The sequence below is a fragment of the Pleurodeles waltl genome, chromosome 10 (assembly GCF_031143425.1).
Source record: "Pleurodeles waltl isolate 20211129_DDA chromosome 10, aPleWal1.hap1.20221129, whole genome shotgun sequence".
NCBI lineage: Eukaryota > Metazoa > Chordata > Amphibia > Caudata > Salamandridae > Pleurodeles > Pleurodeles waltl.
In genome coordinates, this window is record NC_090449.1 from 842869496 (window position 1) to 842894639 (window position 25144).

Sequence of the window (25144 nt, forward strand, 5' to 3'; positions counted from 1 at the left end):
AGTCATCCCTAATTCATCTAAATGACTCTAGAAAATGGCATAACCTGTGACCTGAAGCTACGCCCTTTATAGCAAGGTTCCTATACAGCCTAAATGCATTCAAAGTTGGTTAGAAGAGAACTAGCAGGCATACAGATCCTGAATTATGAAATTCTGCCAGCTGCTCTTGGCGGCCAATATGCAAACATACATCTAGAACATAGCAGCTGTCACCAGACAAATTAAGAGATAGGCCCAGTTCAGCCTCCAATGAACCCTTCCTGGCCTGGGACCATAAGCCAGGTCCACAAAATGCATTTAAGGTGCATGTGTCACAGTGTCTTGTACAGAAGCTATGACGTATGTGTGCTGATGTCGGACATCTGCGATCAAAAGAATCAAAGAGGTGAAGCCGTCTCCTTGCCTCTCTGGGGTAGACTTGCCATGTTGAGAAATTACTCTTCCAAACATTTGCCTGCCATAATGGGGGCAGCAGACTGTACAGATAGTTGCAGCCACAGCAATGCCAGCACAGTTACGAAGCAGAAAAAAACAGCATAATCAAAAATTCATTTCCCTTTTATTTTAATACCAATTCGCAAAACAGTTTTAGAGACTGGAGGAAATATTAAAGATAATTGAAAATAATTATATCTTAATGGTTAGTGCAGGCCCAACCATCATCACATTCATAGATATCACACCATCACAATATTGTCAAAAGTGTTTGTTGGAGGAGTATGATTACTCAATATAAAGACATAGTTTACTTACATAAAATCTGCCTCCTCATCTTTATGGCTGTCACCATCTTTGACAGAGCTTAAAGCCGAAAATTTGTTCTGAGAGAAACTGAACCCAGAAGCACTGGAGTTTGGATAACTTTTGTTTCTGCTGTCTTGTGTTCCAAAACCAGAGTTTGAGCCAAAGGAAGACTTTCCACTGTCTCTGTTGTTTCCTGATGATGACCATTTGTATGCATTTGAGGGCTGAACACCACTGGTGTACCGATCTTGCTGTGCAGTCCAGCCTCCTCTGTTACTACCTAGAAAAAATAAATTAAAAAAAAAAAAAAAAAAAAAAAAAAGAAGAGAAAGAAGGACATTTGAGACATTTGACTAGAGGAAACACTTTTCAGAAAACTAAGCATCCAGATCTTTGTCAAGCTGGTTAAATTAAAGATATGCTATATAAAATGACTAAAAATATTTATGTGCCAAGCCTGTTCCATCAAAAGATGCAGACACAGCACTACCTAGTCAACAGTAACAAAATCCAAACCTATCAGTGAGGCCAAAGCCACCACAAGGATCATTCGTGCAAACAAGGAACTGCCAAATACCCCTCCCCAACAAGCCACAGTATACATTTTCTTAACAAATAAGAACCATAAAACAATAAGCAAGCAGAGGCTACCCACCTAATTACTACAATTAGACTTGGCATCTGTGGTCTCCCCTAACTTTTTGCCTCCGTTTCCCAGGTTGTTGATGTGTGCTGGACTCCTTTTTCGCTGTTTTTAATACTCTGGGCACTTTACCACTGCTATCCAGTGCTAAATTGCAAGTGTTCCAATGTTAAATGTATGTGTAATTAGCTTTCCATGAGTGGCATATTTGATTTAGTAGTAAGTCCCTAGTACAGTGCACTAGAGGTGCCCATGGCCTGTAAATTCAATGTTATTAGTGGGCCTGCAGCACTGATTGTGCTACCCACATGGGTGGCCCTGTAAACATGGCTCATAACAGCCCATGCAGTGTCTGTGTGCAGTCTTGCACTGACAATTCGACTTTACACTTGCCAGGCCTAAACCTTCTCTTTTCTTACATGTAAGGCACCCCTAAGGTAGGCCCTACATAGCCCCATGGGCAGGGTGCAGTGTATGTTTATGGTAGGACATATACTAATGTGGTTTAGATGTCCTGATCGTGAATACTGCCAAATTCGGTTCTCACTGTGCAAGGCCTATCTCTCTCTCATAGGTTAACATCTGGGCTGCCTTTAAATATTATTAAAGTGCAGATTCCCTTTGAGAGTACATAGAAATGTGGAGTTTAGGGTCTCTGAACTCACAATTTAAAAATACATCTTTTAGTAAAGTAGGTATTTTCTTCCTTAAACCATTCTGTGACTCTGCTTGTTTGTGGATTCCCTGTCTGGGTCAGTTTGACAAATGGGCTGTTTGCACCTCTCTCTAGACAGTAACACAAAGGGAGCTGGGGTGTAGCCTGCATATTCTGATGAGCCACCTGTGCTGGGAGGGCGGGGAAGAGGGCTCACTCACACCTGAAAGGGGTGTGCCTGCCCTCACACAATGCAATCTCCAAACCCCTGGTGTGTGTGTGTTAGGGGCCTGGCCTGGCAAGGCAGGATCTTACAAACAAGAGACTTTCCTTTGAAGTTTGCCTACTTCAAAAAGGCAGAAAGGGGTATAAGAAGTGGACCCAAAACCCCTGGAAAAAAAAAAAATGAAAAAAAAAAAAAATCACATCACTTCTGGAATCAAGAGGAACCTCTGCCAAGGAGAAGAGCTGAGGAGAAGTGCTGCCCCTGCCTGTGACTGTGCTTATTTGGGTTACCCTGCAGGGGTCAAAGACTAGCCTTTGTTGTGCATTGCTGCTTGAGAAGAATCTCCAAGGGCTTGAACTGAGCTTGCCTACTGTTGTTGAAGTCTCAGGGCCATCAAATACTTCCCTTGTCAGCAGCTGGACTCTCCGCTGAGACTCCTGCCCTGCCAAAGTGGTGTCCTATACAGTCCCTGGGCCCTTGAAAGGTGAAGTTGGCAGACAAGAGCTGAAAATCCACACACACAACGCTGCGTGGAGAAATTTGATGCACCTTCCGTAACGTGGCTGATAAATGACGCGCCGCCAGCTTTACGGCTAAAACTGATGCTCCACCTGCATCGCTGCTGGAGAAACGACGTGCAACACCCGCTTACGGAGGCCGATAACGACAAACCCCAGGCAGCACGGTTTTCTAACACTGTATGACCGGATTTTCCACGCATCGTCCCTGGGCATCCAAGTCAACCCAACTCTGGGGGGATCCAAGGTGCCCCGTCCGTAAATAGACGCATTGCTGTCTTGCGAGGGAGAAAAACGACGCATCGCCGGCTCGACCAAAGAAGGAAACGATGCATGGCCTCACTTGCGAATAAGAAATATACGCATTGCTACCCTTTTCGGATGCACACTCGTGCTGCTTTATTTTTTACGCTAACCAGGTACTTTGTGTAACAACCGCATTCTCACTGTTTTCTAAGGATTAAGACTTTTTTTTGTTAATAAATTCATATTTTGACTTGGGTATGTTGGATAGTTGTTGTTTTGGTCTTGTTTTGTTTAGATAAATATTACCTATTTTTCTAAACCTGTGTTGTGTCATTTTGTAGTGGTTCACTGTATTACTGTGTGGTACAAATACTTTACACATTGCTTCTGAAGTTAAGCCTGCCTGCTTGTGCCAAGCTACCAGGGGGTGAGCTGAGGGTGATTCTCCTTTACCCTGACTAGAGTCGGGGTCCTTGCTTGGACAGGGGGGGTAACCTGACTGCCAACCAAAGACCCCATTTCTAACAACTACCATTAACATAGGCCCATACCCCTAATTTCACATGCAACATTACTCTAGGTATGAGACAGGACCAAAACACATATGCACAATGCAGACTCTTTTTAAATAAATCAAGAACCTAGAATACTGTAAGTAAAGGGATATATGTAAACAGCATGTGGACATAGCAAGAAGGGCCACGAGGAAGAAAGGTAGCTGCATGTCTAGCAGTGGAGGAGTCACCATAGCTACTAACTTGCGCCACACGCAGTTTAGTATTCTAAACAAGATGGTTTATAGCCATAAAAAGGTAATGCAGAACGAAAACAGAGCTAAGCAAAATAGGTTTATCCAATCAAGCAACGCATAGCACTTCCAAAAACGGTAGCCCAAGTACCTGTTCTGCAACTTGCATCCAATGGAACATGTCCCCTATGACAAAACGGCCATATGCACAAGAATAACTTTTGGAGAGGGGATATCCCTAAATGAACTAAATTAGAAAAACACAGGAGATAAGTCTTCAAAGTCAACAATTTTAGGTGATTAGAGGAGATGGGCTAAAAGATTTGTGTCAGAAGCTATAGTATAATCTCAAACAACATATAGGATATAGATAAGGAAGCATATCACAAAGAACACCATCAAAAATGTTTAAAAGGGAAAAAAATTCTACATAACAGTACCAACTGAAACATATAGAATCTGCAATGCTCCATTTGGATGTCACATAAAACCGGGAAAATAGAACAGCATTAAAGGTTAATGGTAATGGAATTACTCCTTGGTCCACAGTAACCAATAACAAAACTAGAGCCATTTCCGGCATGGTCTCAATCGAAGTCTTCCAGTCAATAGCAAAACTTTAACAGCTTTTAAGCACAGGAATAAAGCCCCCCTAAAAGTAATTTGTTATGAACAAGGTGATCTAGCTCAGCATCATATGATGTATTGCATTTACTATTCATATAGCTCTTTGCCACAACTGGTCTGGTCCGTAACAGATGTGCTTTCCTTCTCTGGGCTGATGCAAGCTTCTTTGTGTGGTTGCTATAGTTTGCGTGACCAATGTGGGGGGCTTTGGGTGAGGTGGATGAGTGCCAGATGTGTGCTTTACTCTTGTTGCTTCCGGTTAGTTGCTGCTGCAGCTATAACTACTACTGCAGCAAACTGGTTTGCATGTGGCTCTATTGGAGGTTTACACAAAAGGGAAGTGGGTCTGTCTTAACATTTTCAACACTCTTCAGAGCTGGCAGTGGAAAATGGAGCACATTACAATAGCAAGGAAGTGGTGGAAGTGCAATAGATGGATAAGGAGTCAAGAACAGCAGAAGCCAGAACTTAAATGGAAACATGAGCTGGTCCCCAAACCCTTTTAAGAGACCCAAACAGCCAGCCTACTCAACATGCTGTTCCTTCCATGCAGAAGGGTTCAAGGCTACAAGAAGAGCGAGGAAGACTTCTTCCCTACAGAGGGTAGCCAATTTGGCTTAACCCCATTTCAGAGTGGCCGCATACCAGCACAGCAACCCTGGCAGGCTAGTGTCCTTCTACTTCATTGCAATAGTATGGAGAATTATCAGTAAAGCCAAGTCTATAAAACGATTGGTGACACTCCCCCACCTTCTTTCCTTTGTACAACCCAAACAGGCTAGCTTCCATTGAGACAGGTTCACCCGCCCCATGATGGTTGCCAAGACATCTGTGACCTTCCGCCACATCGACTGCCACTGGGCACGTCCAAAACATATGGTCCATGACAGCATTTTGAGTACCGCAACGAGGGCAGGTCGAGGCAGTGCCATATATTTTGTGCTGGTGTGAGGTATGCTCTGTGTAGGATGTTGTGCTGTGTATATTGGAATTTTGCATAACGTGACAGCTTGCGAGGGTACCATAGGATTTTCTCCCCTTCTTTTTGTGTCAGTGCACAACAGATATTGTGTTCCCAATCCTGTCTGATAAGAAATAACTGGTCTTGTGGGGTGTATGTCAATGCATGAGCGAACCACATGATTAAACAACACTCTTCTCCCATGATGTGAGAAGTATGTGCACTAGGGGGTGCATGTCCGGCTCAGTATCCATGATGTGCCTGTTACATTGTAGCGCAGCCAATAACATGGATAGACTAGGGGGTACATTTTAATTGGTGCGTAGCTGCTCAAAGGATAAGAGCAGTGCTCTGAAACAAAGCACCCAGAGTATCCACCCCTGTTGCTTTCCAAATCGCTATCCTGTCACTCCTGAGCAAGTCCCTGAAAGGACGAATAGAACGGATACATATCTCCGGTGCATACAGTGCCAGGTTGGGAGACAACCGCAAGCTTTTAACAAAGCAGGCATGCTCTATCATCAGTAGCTTATTCGACCACACTGGGGAGTCTGCCTTTGGGCAGCAACAGCTCATGTATCCTTCAACAAGCATGGTTCAGAGTGGGTAATCCCATTTCTTACAGGTGGCGGACTGCTAACCATAGAGACGGCCACTGCAGCTGTGCCGCCAAATAATTATGCTCATAGCTAGGGGCACCTAGAACACCCCCCCCCTCTCCCCCACAGACACACAAATCAACTGGAATCGAGAGTTTGGCACACCACCCACCTTCTGCCCTTATTCCAGATGACATTTCATAGCATGCCGTAAAGAGTGTGAAATGTGGCACAAGGAGTATGTACTGGAAGTTTGGAAAATAATAAAGGAGTCGAGGGAGCAGCACCATTTTGTACAGTGATACCCAGCCCTGTATTGTAAGTAGGAGTGTGCTCCAGAATGTAAGTTGTAGACAGAGGGAAGCAATCGCCCTCGTACTGTGATATATCCGAATACGAAATGTGTGAGGCTTCCATCACACAGGATGAGGTCCCACAGTCAGGTAATGGGGCAGAGTGAGCAATCCAGGCTCAGGGGTGAATTTATTCCAGTTCACCCCCAGCCCTAGAGCAGCCCGTAATTCCTCTAGGGCCATCTCAATTTCCCCATCCACCCCTGATGTCCCAGTTATAGATGAGCACATTGTCCACTTAAAAAAAAAAGAAAACAGTTCATTCTCCAGGGGGCATACCCCATACCTCCCATCACGTCACAGGCGCTGGGCAAGCGCTTCCATGGCTAAGGCGAAAAAGAGAAGATAGGGGGCACTCGGCACGTAACACAGTTAATTGTCATCGGGCCGATATTAAGTGGCCTATTTTAACCCGGGTGATAAGGGTGGTGTACAAAACCTGTGTGAAGCACAGCAGGCATCTGGTAATGGCCAACTTCAAGAGCGTTGCACACTTAATCCCAGTCCACTGTGCCGAATGCTCTTTCGAAGTCTAAGATTAGATAAGCGGCGCAGGGCTGGCAAGTCAGCACCAGCCCCAACACGCTATGCGGATATTGAGAGTAGGTGAGCGATTAGGGATTAAGTTGTTCTAGTCTGGAGGACCAGCTGGGGAGGCAGCCCGCAATAACCTTATCAAGTATATTATAATCCATCCCTCACATGGACAGTGCGGTAGGACAAACTTTACCCATCAAATCAGCCACTGCTGCACCATAGCACCATTTGGCTGTCCTGTCAGCCTAGGCAAACAGCAGCACGCACTATGTTCTGCAGGGAAAGCAGCAGTCCTTTTATTTCCTATGACGGTTGTGGAACTTGAACAAAGGTTGCCAAGACACTGACTAGTAAAGGATCACTGTAATATTTGCATTCATGCATGTTTGTGGAAAGAGTACTGGTCCCTCAAAGTACGGTTAGTAAAACCCACAGGCACAAACTTAAGTACTCACCATGGGAGAAAAGGAGAAAGAAGAAGAGTAAGGGTATGTGAAAGCTTAAAGAGAGGGACAAAGTGGCACACAAAAGTTGAACGTCCCTCAGATCTTTAAGGTCTGTCAGGAGGAATATGTATAAAAGATTGCTATAGCTTCCGTAGATAAATAAAAGTGACACTTAAGGCCAATATTGGAGCCCAAGAGCATCAAGAGGGTGAACAGAGGCTAGAAAGTGTCTCTACAAGCTTGGGTGTTGCAGCCAAATATAGATGGTTTTTCCATGTTTCATCAATACTGGTGAGGACTAGCCAATCTCCCCACAGGCAGGAGTGTTGCAAGCAAAGCAAGACATAACTTCCAAAGTTAAGCAAATATTGCCTGAAGGGGGTGTGGCTAAACCTTGCATGGCGTAGGACATCTTCTGCAGGCTTTCCACATGTCCGGTGAGCGAGTCTGTGCCATCCAGCACACCAGGAGAGTGCAGACCCCCGCAACATGTACCTGCATATCCCGAGGCGTAAGGTAGTCATCCTCCCGGGGCCCGTCCTGCTTTTCCTGGCTGCAGAGTACTGTGGTCTAGCAGACGAAGGCCCACCATCTTAGAAGCACAGCCCCTTCGCTACTGCCTATGACATCGAGCCTGGACCTGGTGGCCTGTCAGAGTGGCAAGTCTGGGCTTGGCAGCTTGGCCTCCTGGCAGCCCGACTGCACCAGCCTGGCAGGGGGAGGGAGGGGGTCTGCTCATGGAGCCTCCTCATTGCTGAACTGACATCTGTGATGCTTAAAGGAGTGGCAGAGCGCCTGGGCCTGACTCAGAGAGACAGAGCTCATTGCGGCCCAAACATGAGGTAGGCCAATGCATGCCGCGAACCTGGGTGGGGGCTGCGCACCAATCCCACTGTGAAGCCGCAGACCTGACTCCGCTAGCCTACCGGGGATAACTGCATCGGATGCCGAGGGTGACTGAACTGCCTCTGCGGCGTTGCGGGCTTTCTCTTGAGCTTTTTCGTGCCGGCGACTCATTTTGTGTTGAGCCCTCTTTTGCGTACCTAAATACCCAGCTTGAATTCTCTAGCCAGCAGCTACATTTCCTCCCAGCCCACCGCACCCCACTGTGAGCAGTGTGTGAAACTACCAGTTCCACTGTGCCAGGGGGTAATTGGATGATGCAAAATAACACCCACCCCAGTGAGGGTCTTACCGACGGATACTTTGCAGCTTTAGGGCCTAGCACTGCTGGCAAGTTGGACACCACCTGGGCTTTCCACATCCGAGGTATCTGCCACCTTGCTGGACACTCAGCTTCATACCTCTTTGCCCCCTCTGTGAGGCACAATCTGCCTATTCTCTGCAATAAAAAAAAATAAAAAATAAAAAAGACACAGGCCCGTTGATTACAAACAGACTTTACTTCCGTTTTGGGGGGCGGGTTTTTTTTTTGGGGGGGGGGGGGGGTGGGGGGGGGGACACACACAGATCAGTGCCTGTGACTGTTAATGCAAACATGGAGCAGCTGCTTTCACAACAGTAGGGATCCCATGTACCATCTCTCCCACTCTGTTGGGGCACCAGGACCAGCTGGGATCTGGAAAGGCACCTTGGCGCTCTGCACCCCATTAGTGCTGAATGGGTGCCGCTCCCCCCGCCTCTTTCACCACTGCTGCACCTCTACAGGGAGAGTGGGCTCTGACCCTTCATGGCTGGTCCTCCTCTCCACATAAACATCCCCCCCCCCCCCCCCCAGTAGCCTGTCGCTACCTTGGGGGTGTTGATTTCCCCAGGTCTGTGGGGGCATCACCAGAAGACTGTGATGGAAGCTTAACTAAACCACCAAAGAAGTTCCTGTAACTGCCCTTTGGAACAAATCCCTCATGGTGGATTGGGAGAAAGCAGATGTGCCCCAGACAAGCTGGATTCCCCCCCCCCCTCACCTCTCTGTCTCTATCACACAGGACTTTATGACCCACTTCCTCCAAGAAATCCATTCTGAGATTGTCTCGCTTTGAACTGATCTCAAGTCTTGTATTAGACATCCAGAAGGACGTGACTGAAAATAAAGAGCTCGTGGACAACTTAGAGCACACACTTGACGCTATATCTGAGGACCAGGAGATGCTTTGGCGGTGGGTTACACCCCTGGAGGAACAGCACATTGACCTCCATTCCAGTCAGGAAGATCTGGAGATCTGAAATCGTCGCAATAATATTCATATCTTAGGGGTCTGAAGGTAATGACAACATGGTGCTTGCAGCAACACTCCTCCAAATAACTAGTGGGGGAGGGGGAAAATCCAAACACCCTGCCACCAGGAATAGAGTGAGCACACCAGGTGTCATCTGCCCTGGGCAGACTGAAAACAACCCCTGACATGCATCCACCTCTTCACAGAAAAGGACAGTATCCTTTGAGAAGCACAAAAGAAAGCTGATCTGGTCTTCAGGGAGCACGTCTCTATTCTATCAGGACCATTTGCCCACCATTCTGCATCGCAGAAGAGAATTTAAACCCACCACAGACAAACTGCATGAAATGGAAATTAAATATCAATGGGGCACTCCTTTGCACTACTATTCAAGTGAGAAGGCCAGAGTAGATCACTGCAATCCCTCACAGAGGCAAAGAGTCCGCTGGGCCTCATGCCTGCAGAGTAGGGCAATCCCTGCCTCACAGTAGAGGACTTCCCTAGAGTCAACCTGAGGCCCACCTGAACACTGGCGCCCAAACTAAAGCTTGGCTGTGACACAGACTCAGCGAAGAGAGATATCATCCAGCACCTCCGCAATGTGGATAATCCCACATCACCAACGCCCTCCATCTCTGGCTCTGAAAAAGATGGCAATGCCCTGGCACGTTTCTGTACTTTGAGTGGTGGCCGCAACTCTTGCCACCGCAATCTTGAAATGGTGCCAACTTTGTGGACCCGGAAGGCCTCCACTAGTGACTTATGATGCTGCAGTTTGTTACTTATTCCATCAACGACTCCCTGCGCACTGATCTCTAAGAGGGTGAACTTCTCTGGCAAGATGCAGACGCCTTGGCACCGATTTCAAATTGTGGTGTACACACAGTCTGGCCCCGGTTGGCCTATATTTGCTTTTGAGTGCTTTATAACCCTTTTATTTTTTCCAGGTCTTAAACCGCCTTAAGGACTGTAATGATTATGGAGGGCTTCACTTGCATGCATTTTTGCTTCTACTCTTTTGCCGGGGGAGCACATTTACACTGGGGGTTCCACCTCAGGGAATATGCCTATTCCTTGACTACATGTGATCCGATGTCTTTAGTCAGCAGTACCAAACTACTATCCCTGAATATCTGCAGCCTTAACTCCCTAAAACGTAAAGTCTGAGGATATATTCTTCATCATGACCCTTATGACCCTGATGTTGTACGACCACAAGAGTCTCACCTCTGGGGGTGAGACAGGTGTAAAATGGCCCACCCATGTTACCCCAATCGCCAATGGGCACACACTGACTCTAAAACGGTGGGTGTGGGTCTACTATGCATTGGCTCTCATATTACCAATGTAGTATGTGACAAAGATGGCCGCTTCCTCACACTACATCTACCTCATGGGAAGCACGGACTCACTACTCAACATTTACACCTCGAACACCGTGCAGGATGCTTATATCAGTCATACGCTAAGGGGGCAATTGAATGGTGTGGAGGGAGATATCACTAAAAGGGGGAGATTTCAATTTGGTATGGGCCATCAGTCCTCCACATACCAAGGCACAGGCGCTATGTTGGCGCACCTGAAGGAGATTCTCGATCTAGGCCTTAATGATGACTGGTGTTACCAACACCTGGATAGCCAGGATTATTCTTTTTATTTACGTGTACACACTACCTACTCCCGCATTGTTTATGTTTTGTATCACACCCACACTCCTCCACACGGGTAACACCTTCGAGATTATCTTACCTCTCTATAATCAGACCACGTCCACATAGCGCTGACCTGGTCCACTGCTTTTCCTCCCACAGGGGACTCAACACGTGAGCGTTTTCCACCACAGCTTCTGCTGGATCCTGACTACACTATCCACAACACTGAACAGTCTACCTTGACACTGTGGAACAGGTTTAAGGCTACTATTCAGGGGTGGTCTCGTCAGTGGTCAAAGTGCGAGAAAGGAGGCCTAATTAGTGGGCATCGCCCTGACCACCGAGAGCATAGCCATAAAGCAGCAGGACAAAATGCATCCCACGTGGCGAAATAAGAGACAACGCGCCATATTGAAAGGTCAACTAAGGGCCCACAGGACGAATATGGCAGCGCTAACCCTCTTGACACTAAAACAACGTTTTTACGAAGGAGACAACAGGGTGAGCACGCTACTAGCCAAAGGCTAAGACAGGCAAAAGCACACTTTGAAACTCTGAAGGCCAGGGCCTGGACTGTCACAGAACACGACAAGAGACAGGAATTCCATGTTTATTATTATCAAGCGCTTTACGCTCTGGTAAACGTCCCCCAGACGTTAATTGACAGCAATCTTGCTGCATGTGAGTGGGATCCACTTCAACCCCACCATGCGGATGATTTAGATGCACCAATTACACTTGAGGAGATCCACCAAGCACTCCAAGCTCTTCTGCTCAGTAAAACCACAGGGTCCCTTCCGGTCAGCTTCTACAGACTGTCCTTCCTTGAACTAAGAGAGCACCGTCTATGCCTGTTCAACTCCTTCACGCACGATACAGGCCTCACTCCCTCCATAGAGATTTCTTTGATCCTTTAAACCATGCAAGGACCCCACCTTCTGTTCCTCCTACCACTTCATCCCGTTGTTAAATACTGATGTGAAGCTCTACACTAAAATCTTGCCCGCTAGGCTTGATCGCTACCTTCCAAGCCTTATAGACCAGAATCAGGTGGGGTTCATCCATTATGGGCAGGGAGCAGACAATGTACAGAGAGTGACTCACATAGTGGAAAAGGTGCCTGACCACCAGATCCCAACGCGCCTCTTGTCACTAGATGTGGAGAAAGTGTCTGATAAGGTGAACTGGGATTTCCTCTGCTCTATCTTGATTAAAGTAAGGCTCTGTCTGAACATGGTTTCCAGATCATGGGCTCCTATGAGGCTTCAATGGCCACTATCCAGGTCAATGAATGTCATACAGATCCTGTCTCCATTGGCAGAGGAACCAGGCAGGCATCATGTTCAAATCAAACATTCTTAACTTTACAATCCCAACACAGGCAGTGCCCCAGCTACAAGGGTTGGCACCCTTCCAATGGACTTCTGATAGGATCTGATACTTGGGGCTAAATTCTAGGACAGCTATGAAGTGGTTACCACTCCAGCGAGCGATTAGAGGACCTCTGACAGTAGAAACCTCTATATTTTGTGGCAGGGTCAAATAAATGTGGTTAAAATTAACATTATGCCATGTGTCCTTTATTTGTTCCAAACTGTACCCACTCCAATCCCACACAATATCAGACTACAGAGCAAACTCTGCGCATTCATGTAGAATGGGAAATGGACTCGAATTTCTAACACTCTACTGATGCAGGCCCGTTACAGAGAAGTCTAACTTGTCCAAATCTTTTGGAGTATTATTGGGCGTCCCGCCTGTGTTATGTTTACGCTTGGATAGCACGCGAAAGCCACTGGTTCCACATGGATAGGGCAGTGGCAAGCAGGCACCGGTGGGACATAGCGTGGCTTCCTAAACATGCTCGCCTCTGCATCGCTTACATTGCCACAACGACCAAAATGGTCTTGGATGTATTATGGGACAAACTGACGGAGACAAGGGGTCGGACCACCCTTCCCTCCCCCAACACACTGATCACCTGCAACCCAGACTTTGCCCCCGCCATTCCCTCCCCCTACCAAACCTTCCGCAACTGGACAGATAAAACTGCAGGACTATACCCAATGTAATCCTGGGGCCCACATGAAAACAATTGAACCGTGCGAGGCAGAATACCATCTCCAAGATGAGGCTAGACTACAAAACCTTCAATTGAGACATTTGCACTCCACCCATCTATCTATACATAAGCCATCCTCCCCTACTCCCCATCTGAAATGTTGGTCTGCATCTATGACTGCTCGAGAGGGATCATCTCTAATACCTATCATACTACCCAACACTCCACACCCCTTAACAAACACCCTTAACACACACCCTTACCAAATGCTAAGGGACTCGACCATCACCGAGATCACCCCCAAACAATGGGACACACTATGGTGCGATACCCCCAAAACCTACTGCAGTGTCTTTCAGAGGAACCGGTTATAAGCTCATGTTCCAGTGGTACGCCCTCCTACACTTCGGCTATGTTCCCTGGAACATCAGCCGTCTGCTGATGCTGTGGGACAGAGTGAGGCGATTTGTCATATCTGGTGGTCTTGTACCCTTATCTCAACCTTTTGGAAGGAGTTCCTCAGCCAAATAAAAGCCATAGTAGGCTATCCCCTCCTTGTTACATGCCTCACGGAAGTTCTCGGCATACAACCACTCTCCTAATAGCCATGACGAACACTGAATGGTCCCTCAGTATTAGCTATATGCTTCAGGCAGAGAGACAGCCTGGAAACAAGCAACCCCTCTTTCTATAGAGCAATGGTTCACCCGCCTATGGCACGTGATTGTATGGGACAATTTATGGGAAAGCTGTTCCATTACCGACTCGAAATTCCAAATGACATAGCACCCTTTGTTACATTACTTATCTCACCTGGAGGAATTTACATATTTTAATCCGCCGAAATTGAGAGCATTACAGTTATTCCTCTGACACCATCCACCCCCCCCCCCCAAAAAAAAAATCTACTAGACCTACACTGAATACCCCCACCTGACACACACCCCTTAGGTTGTCCGATATTGCATGATCTTCCTCCAGCATTATACTGCATATGTACCTCAGACATGATTCATGCCTCTATAGTTCTTGGTTTCATGTTAACACAGTTTGCTTTTTCATTTCTCCTATGCTTAACATGTCCATTAGGCTTATGGTCCACACAACACTGCACTTAAGAATGTACACTCTTATTGCTTCTATAAAAAGGTGATCGCTTGTTGTCAAGTTATAGATTGTACTCTGTTATCACACATATGCTATCATGGTACTGATAATTATATGTGGCGGATATTGCCCTCAGTTGCTCTGCAAATTTCAATAAAGATATTTCAAAAGAAAATTATACACACACACACACATATATATATATATATATATATATATATATACACACATATACACAGACCCTGAATATTATGACATCTAGCCAGAAGCAGCAAGTTTAAACCTCAAGGATGACATCTTAGTACTTCAACCAATGGTAACTGAAGGCTATCCAGAAGAGGCATAGGTGTGATCAGAGGACGGTGGGCCTTTGCCATTCCCCAACAATGGTACTCAGAGTTCATACGCCTAAATTATGGAAAGAAGTACCAAATGAGTGGATTTCAGTCTATGCAGGTATGAGGGTTGATATGGGAAGGGGATTTTTATTAGAATACTTTCGAAGTCATTGCAGCAATTCACAAACAGAGAGAAAGAGTAAAGATACCCAAGCATATCCTCCCTTTTAACACATTCACACCACAGAGGGTTGGTTCAAAAAGTATTTTGGGAAGACCTATTGCATTTTTTTTTTTTGTTGTTTTTTAAATACAGCAAAATTTCAAAGATTTAGAAAGGCCGCCTCACCTACAACTTATTATGGCATGTGTAGGAAGCTGGCCTGGTGTGTGGTGGGTAGCTAAGGTACTTAAACCATATAACAGGTCCAGGTATCCCGTATTAGTGTAGTGTAGGCAGTGTCTAGAAGACAGGCTCTCTAGAGGTGGACGTGGATGAGCAGCCAAGGCTTATCTAGCAGACATGCAAAGCTCATGCAATATCACTCAGGGGTGTGGAATTTATTAAAATATCTACTTGTCCAGGGGACAAGTTGCTTCTCAAATCTACTTGTCCTGTAAAAAGATCTACTTGTCCCTTTGGTGCCATGTAGTGTGGCGACAAATTATGGCAGCAATCTCATTATGGAAGAGCTCTGATAATAGCCTCTCTGATTATGCCAGAGCTACTACCATAGTAGGACTTGAATACTTGCAGTTTCAATCCCTACTGTAGCAATTTCCTTATTTTGCCACCTTTCTGCAGATCTGCATACTGGGGCTGGAGGACGCAGTAAGCAATAGTTCCAGGGCTGGAATGCCTTTGAGTCTGCAAACCTACTAACCTGCATGTTTTAAAGATTTTCACCAGCTTCTCTCTAATATTTTCCCATAATAAGAAAGGTTGGACATTTACTCCTGACAATGGCAGAATTAGAACTTCTTCCAGGGTTGGGAAGAAAGTGGCTGGAGGGAAAATGAACTTGCAAATGCTCAATAGATTTTCACATGAGCAAATCTACACATCGTATTTACCCATGCTAAAATACAGTTCACAAATATTTTATAGGGGTACGACATATACCATGGGTGCACTTTTGTGACTTTAAGAATTTGGGGCCACATGTAGGTAGGTTCAGATTTGCGACCCGCAAATTGCGAGTCAGAGCGACTTGCAATTTCGCAAATCCGAATGTAGGATGGTGTCCCTGACACCATCTGTGATTCGCAAGGGCTTCGCAAATGCCCACCTCATGAATAATCATGAGGTGGGTCGCAATTTGCGACCCCCCCCCCCCCCTTGCGAATGGCGGCCCTCACAGGGATGGTGGCCTGCTGGAGACAGCAGACCACCATGTCTGTGACTGCTTTTCAATAAAGCAGTTTTTTTTTTTTTTTTGTAATGCAGCCCGTTTTCCTTAAAGGAAAACAAGATGCATTACAAAAACGAAAAATGAAACGTTTTAGTTTCATTTTTTCAGAGCAGGCAGTGGTCCACAGGACCACTGCCTGCTCTGAAAAAATGTTTACAGTGACATTCACAATGGGGAAGGGGTCCCATGGGGACCCCTTCCCTTTTGCGAAAGTGTTAGCACCCATTTGAAATGGGTGCAAACTGCGATTGGTTTGCGCCCTCGTTCGCGGTCACAAAACAATCCTACATTGCACTGCGAGTCGCAATTAGGAAGGGAACACCCGATTGCGAGTCGCAAACCAGTTTTGCGATTCGGTAACCAGGTTACCGAATCGCAAAACTGGGTTTGTGCATCTCAATGTGCTTTTTGCACATCGCAAACAGCGAAAGTCACTGTTTGCGACATGCAAAAAGCTACCTACATGTGGGTCTTGGTCCCTAATTAGGTCTGGTGTTAACAAAGACATTTTGTTTTTATTAAACTTCTATTTCTCTCTCTTTCGGCTGGCTTTACTGTGAGTGATCGCATTCTGCTCTTCCACAAGGAACATATTGGCACACAAAGTAGTTTTGTTCAGTGTCAGGAACTACAGTGGCAATCAGTGACGTAACGAAACTGGAGTGTGCCCCTTTGCAAAGAACATGGAGGAGACCCCTCTCCAGACTCACTCAGGGCAGGTGCTGTGCTGAAGGGGCCCCCTGGAGGGCGGCTGCGGGGCCTTTGTTATGCCACTGGTGGCAACGTGTGCCCTTAGAGTTCAAAAACTTTTTGGGTGGTTTTTGCCAGTGTTTGTTACAATGTTGAGGGCCTGGTAGCTCCCACAACAATAAAGTGTTACAAAAGCCATGTCAAAACAAGACACGCATTGATGAAACTAAAAGACTTATAAAAATAAGTTGGATCAGTTGGCTTTGTCAGTGTTTGTTTATTTTTATGCTTCCCATAATCGTGTTGAAAATGGTTACACTGATTTTCCATTAGAAATATTTTTGGGAAATACTAGCATGCATCAACACATTTTACTAAATGACACTTCATTTGCATCTAATCAGAGAGCATTCTGGGAGCATTATATTTAGCCTCATAGCCTAAACTTTTCAAATATGTGTATACACTTTTTTTTTTTTTTTTTACTGGAACCAACGTCAGTAGTGAAGTGTGACCTTAAAACATTTATTTACAGCACTCACCCTAATAATGAAGACTTTCAAATAATGAACCATAAATACAAGTTCGAACAGCATTATCTTTTGGAAACACATTACCTCAACTGCAGAGAGTTCCACTCTTTGTAAACAGGCAGCCAAAGGGTTTGTGCTGCAGAGGGTTGGGCCTACTTGTCCCAAGGACAAAGTAAACCTAAAAACTTGTTGCCCTTGACCCCAAACAAGATGTCGGAATTCCACATCCCTGTCACTATAGTCACACAGCACTTACACACATGAAAGAAAACACTCAGTGTTACAAAAATAAAAGATACTTTATTTTAGTGACAATCCCAAAAAGTACTAAAGAGGCAACCTTCCAATAGGAGGTAAGTAACACACTAAATATATACATACACTAGCAATCAGCACTAGGCATAGAAAGTGACAGAAAACAGTGTAAACACAGAAAGACAATAGTGACCCTAGGGGGGAGCCCAAACCATATACTAAAGAAAAAAGAAAAAAAAAAAAATGGAATGCGAACACAGGACCCCTCCCTAAGTAAGTAGAATGTGCAGAGGGGAGCTGGGGGTACTAGGAAACCCCAAATGTAAGTGCCACAGTACTCCCTAGCGACCAGAAGGAAAGGAGTAAATTACTAGATTTTCCCCAAATCACCCAGACAGGACTAAGAAACCAACAGTAGATTCCTGAAGAGGAAGATCTGTGGAAAGAGGGGAGCAAGTCCGTAAGTCACAGGAGGGTCCAGGAGTAAGAGCTACTACCCACCCAGCTGTGGATGCAGGAGTTGGTCGACAGTAGGACGAAGACGGTCAGGAATGCAGCCCTGGAGCACATGAAGAGTTTCTGGGGGAATGCAATCGACATCCCACACCGGATGGATGACTGCAGTCGGTCGGTGGTGAAGAAAAGCCACCAACAAACCTTGGCAAAAGGCAGAAGTCGTGATGAAGGAAAAGTGGAGCTGCCGGGGACCAGTAAGTTCCAGGAGGACTCAACCCACAGGGGTGGGGGTGGGGGTGGGGGGAGGGTGGGAAGGGCGGAGTCCTAGGGGGACCCTTGGCAAGGCACAGAATCCAAAGAAGAAGAGGCAACCCCCATAGGACAAGGAACTAGGAGTCACAGATGAACCCATGCAGCACTACTGGAGAAGGGGTCCACACTGCAGGAGAAGCACGCAGAGGGCTGTGCATCGCAGGAAGGAGTGCTGGGGCTATGTGGAGCCTGAAGATCCCTTGGAGGAGATGCAAACAGGCTTTGGCAGTTGCAAGAGACGCTGTGCACAGGGATACTGTCCTGCGAGGGAAGCAAAGGGCTTACCTCCACCAAAGCTGGCAGAGGGGACCAAGAGGACTACTCCGGACCACCACCCGTGATGTCGGATCCACGCAGCTCAGGATGATAGGAGATCCATGCAGCCAGTCGTCGTTGCAGTTGGTGCCTGCGGATGCAGGGGAGTGACTCCTTCACTCCAAGGGAGATTCCTTCTTCATTATCATGCAGACTGAAGACTTGCCGCACTCAGAGAATGCACACAGTCTGAGAGACCCTATATAGTCCTGAAAGGGGGATTGGTCAGGTGACCACCTAACAAGAGAGGGCTTTGATGTCACCTGGCCACTCTGATGCTCCCAGGGGTCCCTGCCAACCTTGGATTCAAGATGGCAGAACCCAGGGACCCTCTGCAGGAGCCCTGTGCAACACCCATAGGGTGGGGATGGGCAGGGAAGTGGTCTCTCCCCTTTCCCTTGTCCAGTTGTGTGCCAGATCAGGGACTGGAGGTCCCTGAACCGGTGTAGACTAGTTTATGCACAGAGGGCACCAAACGCTCCCTTCAAAGCATACCAGTGGCTTGGGGAGGATACCCCTCCTGAGCCATGTAACACCTATTTCCAAAGGGAGAGGGTGTTACACCCCCCCACCCCCCACCCCCAACCTCCCCACCTCCCCACAGGAAATCCTTTGGTCTGCCTTCCTGGTCTTGAGCTGTTCAAGCAGCAGGAGGGCAGATACCTGCCTGAGGGGTGGCAGCAGCTTGGTCTACCTGAAAAACCCCATAAGGCTGGTAGGAGCAATGTTGGGGGTCCTCTAAGGAGCCCTAAGAGTACATGGAATCATACTTCCAATACTGGCAACAGTATTGGGGTGGGATCCTGACATGTTTGATACCAAACATGCCCAGGTTTGGAGTTACCATTATGTAGCTGGACATAGGTGACTATGTCCAGTACACGCATAAAATGGCGTCCCCACACTCACGAAGTCCATGAAAATGGAACTGGAGTTCGTGGAAGGACTTCTGCTAGTGCAGGGGTGCACGCGCACACACACACACACACACACACACACACACACACACACACACACACACACACACACACACACACACACACACACACACACACACACACACACACACACACACACACACACACACACACACACACACACACACACTTGCACCCTGCCCTCTGGGCTAGGAGGGCCTGCCATAAGGGTGACTTACAGTGACTTGTAGTGAAATGTGTGCATGCACCCTTTCACGCAGGCTGCAATGGCAGGCCTGCAGAACATTTTGCATGGGCTCCCCATGAGTGGCATAATACATGCTGAAGCCCATGAGGATCTCCTGGTGCCCAAATGCCCTGGGTAATCATATATCTGGGACTTACATGGGGGCCATCAGTATGCCAAATGTGGGGCGAAAGTCACTAAGTTACCAAGTTAGAAGGGAGAAAGAATAATCACTGGGGTCCTGGTTAGCAGGATCCAAGTGAACACAGTCAAACACACTGACAACCGGCAGAAAATGGGGGTAACCATGCCAAGAAAGAGGGTACTTTCCTGCAGCATGCTTTGTCATAGGCTATCTATCCACACCAGGATAAGTGGATACCACTCTGGTGGACTCAACTAGTAAAGGGAGTTCTTAGATAAGTTTACACTGAATTAAATCAGGCATTGAAACTTGGGTGGTCAGGGCGTGGGCACTTCTACTGTAGTCACACATTCGTCTAGAGGTAAATGCTGCTACTGGCGACCAGCAGGATGGGAAGTGATAGGTGAATCAGCACCACTTACTCCTTGAGAAATTTGGGACACCAGGAGAAGTGCTACCCCCTCGCTGACCAAACAAGCTCGAATTCACCCTAAATCAGTATGTTTCAAACAAAAGGAATGAAACAGGCATTGGAGCCTTAGGCCCCATGGGTGTACATTACATGTGTGTAGAAACCAAACAGGCAGTGTAGGAGTCCTGAAGAAGGCTGTTTACAGGTATGGGCTTTTAATACAGTCAAAACATGTTGGTTTAAGTCCCTTGGATAGATGAACCATTAAAGTTCATCCAATATCCAAATATGTTCTATTTTTAATTATATCTTGGGAACCCAATAAATAAAGAAAACTCTTCAAGGTACACCCTGAGATATTTCTTACCACTAGTTTGGATCCTTGATTTAATCCAACATAAATTTATCTAAGAACTCCCCTTCCTTGTTGTAGTGGATTCCACCTGCCCTGGTGTGGATGCATTACCTATGATGAAGCATGCCACGAAAAGTTGCAGGTGAGATGGCAATTAGAAAATCTTTAGGATTCTTCTGTCTGTGTGTGTGTGTGTGTGTGTATATATATATATCGGACTAGTATTTAAAGAGACTAATCAGGTGCCTGTAATTAGACAAGCTGAAGCCATGCCGGTCTTTTCATTAAGAAAGAAATGCCTGGAACACCTCCAGCACTGGCTGCACCTACGAGGGTGAAACACTTATATTTTCTCTGCTGAAGAAAGGATTGACCTTGAAACACGTGTCCAGAGATGATTTTATAACTTAAGGCCTGGAATAATGAAACTGCTTAAAGAATTCACTGGGAGTTGCTGGCTTTGCTTTTTCTTCCCGTTTATATAACCTGTTGGCAGTGCGCTTTCACATGAGGACAACTTTGTTTTTGAATATATATATATATATATATATATATATATATATATATATATATATATATATATATATATATATATATATATATATATATATATTCATATTCCATCCATTTCTTCCCATCACAGAGAAAAAGGCGCCGTACTCCGGTTAATGGTGAAGTGAGGCATTTATTAATAAATCACAGAAGCAAAAAGTTCTTGTATTTCCTCTGACGCGTTTCGGCTGGCAGTTGCAGCCTTAATCATAAATTCTCCTGTTTGAAAAATAACCACGTGATGTAACCTCTCTTTTTTGTCGTGGCTTTAAAGACACAGAGCCACTTTCACGTTTAAATCTGATTTTTCAAACAGGAGAATTTATGATTAAGGCTGCAACTGCCAGCCGAAACGCGTCAGAGGAAATACAAGAACTTTTTGCTTCTGTGATTTATTAATAAATGCCTCACTTCACCATTAACCGGAGTACGGCGCCTTTTTCTCTGTGATGGGAAGAAATGGATGGAATGTTTGAAAGGGTGCTCCGTCCCTCTGCGCGGTTACCGCCCTGTTTGGAGTTGGCTCTTACACGGAGAAATGTGTTGGTGTATATATATACACACACACACACACACACACACACACATTTATACATACACACATATAAATAAAATTAAAATTAAAAGTGACTTTAGACACCCCAGAAGACTTTTCAACCCAGGTCTCTGTGGTGCAACCATATATATTATTAAGGACGATATGCTTGGGTATCTTTCACCTTTTCCCTTTCTCTCCATTTGCAAATTGTTGTGACCAAGACACAATGGGCCTCCCTAAAAGACTCTGACCTATGCATCTATGGTGTGAAGAAGTCATTAAGGGACAGATGTAGCAAGCAGTTTTGCCCATTCTATGTCTATGAGAAAATTTTTTCGTACATACGGCCCAAAGTGTTAGCTGGCATGTTTCTAGCCGAAGTCACGCCAGGGACTGACAGTTAAATCAAACTTAATGTTATGTCATTTGCATGGAAACCCAACTTGATGTCCTGAAAGGAGGGCTTAAGTGGTGGATGGAATGCAAGGATGCCAGACACCGGGTTGAGACATTCCCAAAGTAATTATACCCAAAAGATAAATAAATAAATAAAAACTTTCATTTTCAGTGTTTTACAGTAAGGACAGACATGCTGTTAGCTTAAACAAAAAGGCAAAGAGCTTGACCAAGTACAGCATTGCATACAAGCAGCCACAAAATACTTTTAAGATGCATTCTAGGGGAGGTGAGTTTTGCTTCACGAGTCAGATGCCATCAAAAATGCTATGGCCAGTGATTGAGGAGGGCAGGAAGGAGAATGCCAGATTCTAGACATAATTTCTAAAGCCAATCAAAACAACAGCTGTCACTTCACGATTTCTGTTTGCTGACAAAAGAAGAAAAAGTCCACATAAGAGGTACTATTAGCATCACCTGATAATGCACCAGTTGTGAACAAAGCAGACCATGCAAGTGTAAACCTATGACATTCCAATACATTCTTGGACTGATCCAAACATTATTCTAATTCCTACAATTTTTGGGGGAAAATAATTGACACAGTAGCAGGCAAAAAGCATGCAGAAGACACACTGTGCTCATGTATGGCACCGTATTCCCCTTCTCTGAGAACCTCCATCTCGCCAATGGAGTGTTCATTTTTTACTCCATATCTCTTCCAAGTTATGCTTCTGAGACATTTAGAAGGAAGGGGACTAACGCTAAACTGGCATTAGACATTTTTAGCTCTGGAGCACCAGTCCTGCAAATAGAAGTGTCATAACAACGGATTACCAAAGTGTACTAGAAGTGCACAATCATCATCAACTCCCAAGTACTGAACTAACTCCAGGAGTAGAGTGGGCTAGCAGGATCCCTCACATGCACCTCTGCAACTATGAAAACAAGCTGCGTGGAAGTGCCTGTTGGCGCCTAGCATTTGCTTCAGCACAAAAGGTGTGCATAACACATTTTTAGAAATAGGATTATATTTTATTAGCACCTTGCGTTGAATGTTGAACCCGGCTCATCCAATGAGAATGTTGCCAGGCTCCACTGTAATATAGTGTGCATTCTACGTTCAGTCAGAGCGAAACAAAGACATCAACTAAATAGGCAGTTGGCTGATGTGATCAGGGGTACAGGTACTGGGTGATAACCAGTGGACAAAGTATGTACAAAATCTAATAAAAGAACTTCAATTTGGAGTGCAACAAGGAGGCACTGGAGAGTCAGCAAGTTTGTTCAAACTCATAGCTGAACACAAAATATTCTATAGCTATTTTGTTGAAATTTAACCTACAAGAAATGACTGCGTATTAAATATTATGCCCTAATACACTCTTAACGGATAGTTCAATAGGTGCATTCATTTACTTATCTATTGCACTGTGAATGGAACCTGTGACCAATATGTCACACACAACCGTCTGCACCAGGCTAATTATCCCATGGAGCTTTCTCATAGGGATCAGAGTATGTGGCCTGTAAGGTACACAAGCATCTCTGGAGCAGGTGATATTATCCAGTGATTTATTTGCCAGAAGAAGCAATAACTGTTTGAGTGGCGCAGGAGGCACCACAGGAGGATTCAGTGGCCCTGAAGGGGAGCTCCTGCTGCAGTTCAGACTCCCCTGAAGAGATAACTTGTTGCAGTGGTGCAGCCAGGACGACCAACAGTGAAGGGTGGGCCACAGTTCTGAGGTCCACGGAACGCAACCGAAGAAGAGAGGTGCCAGTCTGTCGGGGGAGGAGGAGAGGGAGGATAGGCCTAGCCCTAAACTGGTCACAGGAGGTGGCGACTGACCCAGAGCAGCTGGACTGGGCCCCCACTACATGGAGACGGCATCATGGCGTGAGACAAGCCACCAACCGCTGCTGCCCTGCAGAAAATTGTTAAGTACACTAAGCACGGTGCCCCTGTGGGGTGGAAGGGTAGCAGGGGGTGGTCCAGTAGTGGATGATAACGCTTAGATGCCTCCTATATTACAAGCCATCTAGGACCGCAAGGTCACCTTAGAAGGCAAGATGGGGAAAACTTAAGGTTAACCTGTTGTCAATCCAACAAGCTCTCTGCATACCACCCATAGGGTCACATAAGTAGAGTGCCAGTTATCTCAGACAAAAAATACTGTCAAGTCACATGAAGAATGCTTAGTGCCTCTGCAGGAACTGGTGAGCCAGCTCGAGGCCATAGCCGAGGACACAGAGGTGAGGTACAAACGTATTAATAATTTGCGAGTAGTGGGTCTCCCGCGCAGCAAATTCATGTGGGACTGGCTGATGAGTTGGGTCCCCAAAGAGGACGCATCAACCAGTTTTATAGTTGAGCATGCACACAGGGCCCGACTTCTAAACAGCTGGTGGGTGCTTTCCCCCCTCCCCCCCAGCCATTCGTCATGAGAGTGCTCAATTATGCTGATTGCAACACGATCCTTAGGGTAGCACACAAGGTTGGTCAGCTGACATTTCAATCCTCCCGTGATGATCTTCCCAGAATACACCCTGAAAGTTCAGCAGCAATGATGTGCATTTCACAAGGCCAAACAAAAACTAAGGGTCATGAAACTCACATCTATGGCCCTCTTCCCGGTCCACCTAAAAGTTATTTTTCGAAGCTAATCCCTATTTGACTTTCCGGAGGCGGTCTGGAACTAGATTGATGAGTGTTCCAATTGACAATCCATTAATCCCTCACTGAGAATGGGGTATAACAGGGGGCCCTAAGGGAATGGCACACACATTTTCAGAAGCAGTTGAACCATGGGCAGCGGAGTGTTCGATCCCTGGAGCCTATGCAATTTGTCGCCAGGAAAGACATGGCTCAGTCACCTATAGAACCAGGCCCCCAAGCAGACACTGCTGGATTAGGACAGAAGCCGATGACGACTCCAGGAACTCAAGAATGAGACAAGCGGTGGGTGATTC

The 25144-nt window shown here is 46.0% G+C and overlaps 1 protein-coding gene across 1 annotated transcript in view; it reads right to left on the reverse strand.

Annotated features, from left to right (window-relative positions):
* NUP42 (nucleoporin 42) overlaps positions 1-25144 on the reverse strand; it is a 207733-nt gene that overhangs the window by 163968 nt on the left and 18621 nt on the right. The window contains exon 2 of the mRNA XM_069211532.1: positions 754-1024. Coding sequence (XP_069067633.1) covers positions 754-1024 — 271 coding nt within the window. The remainder of the gene's footprint in view (positions 1-753; positions 1025-25144) is intronic.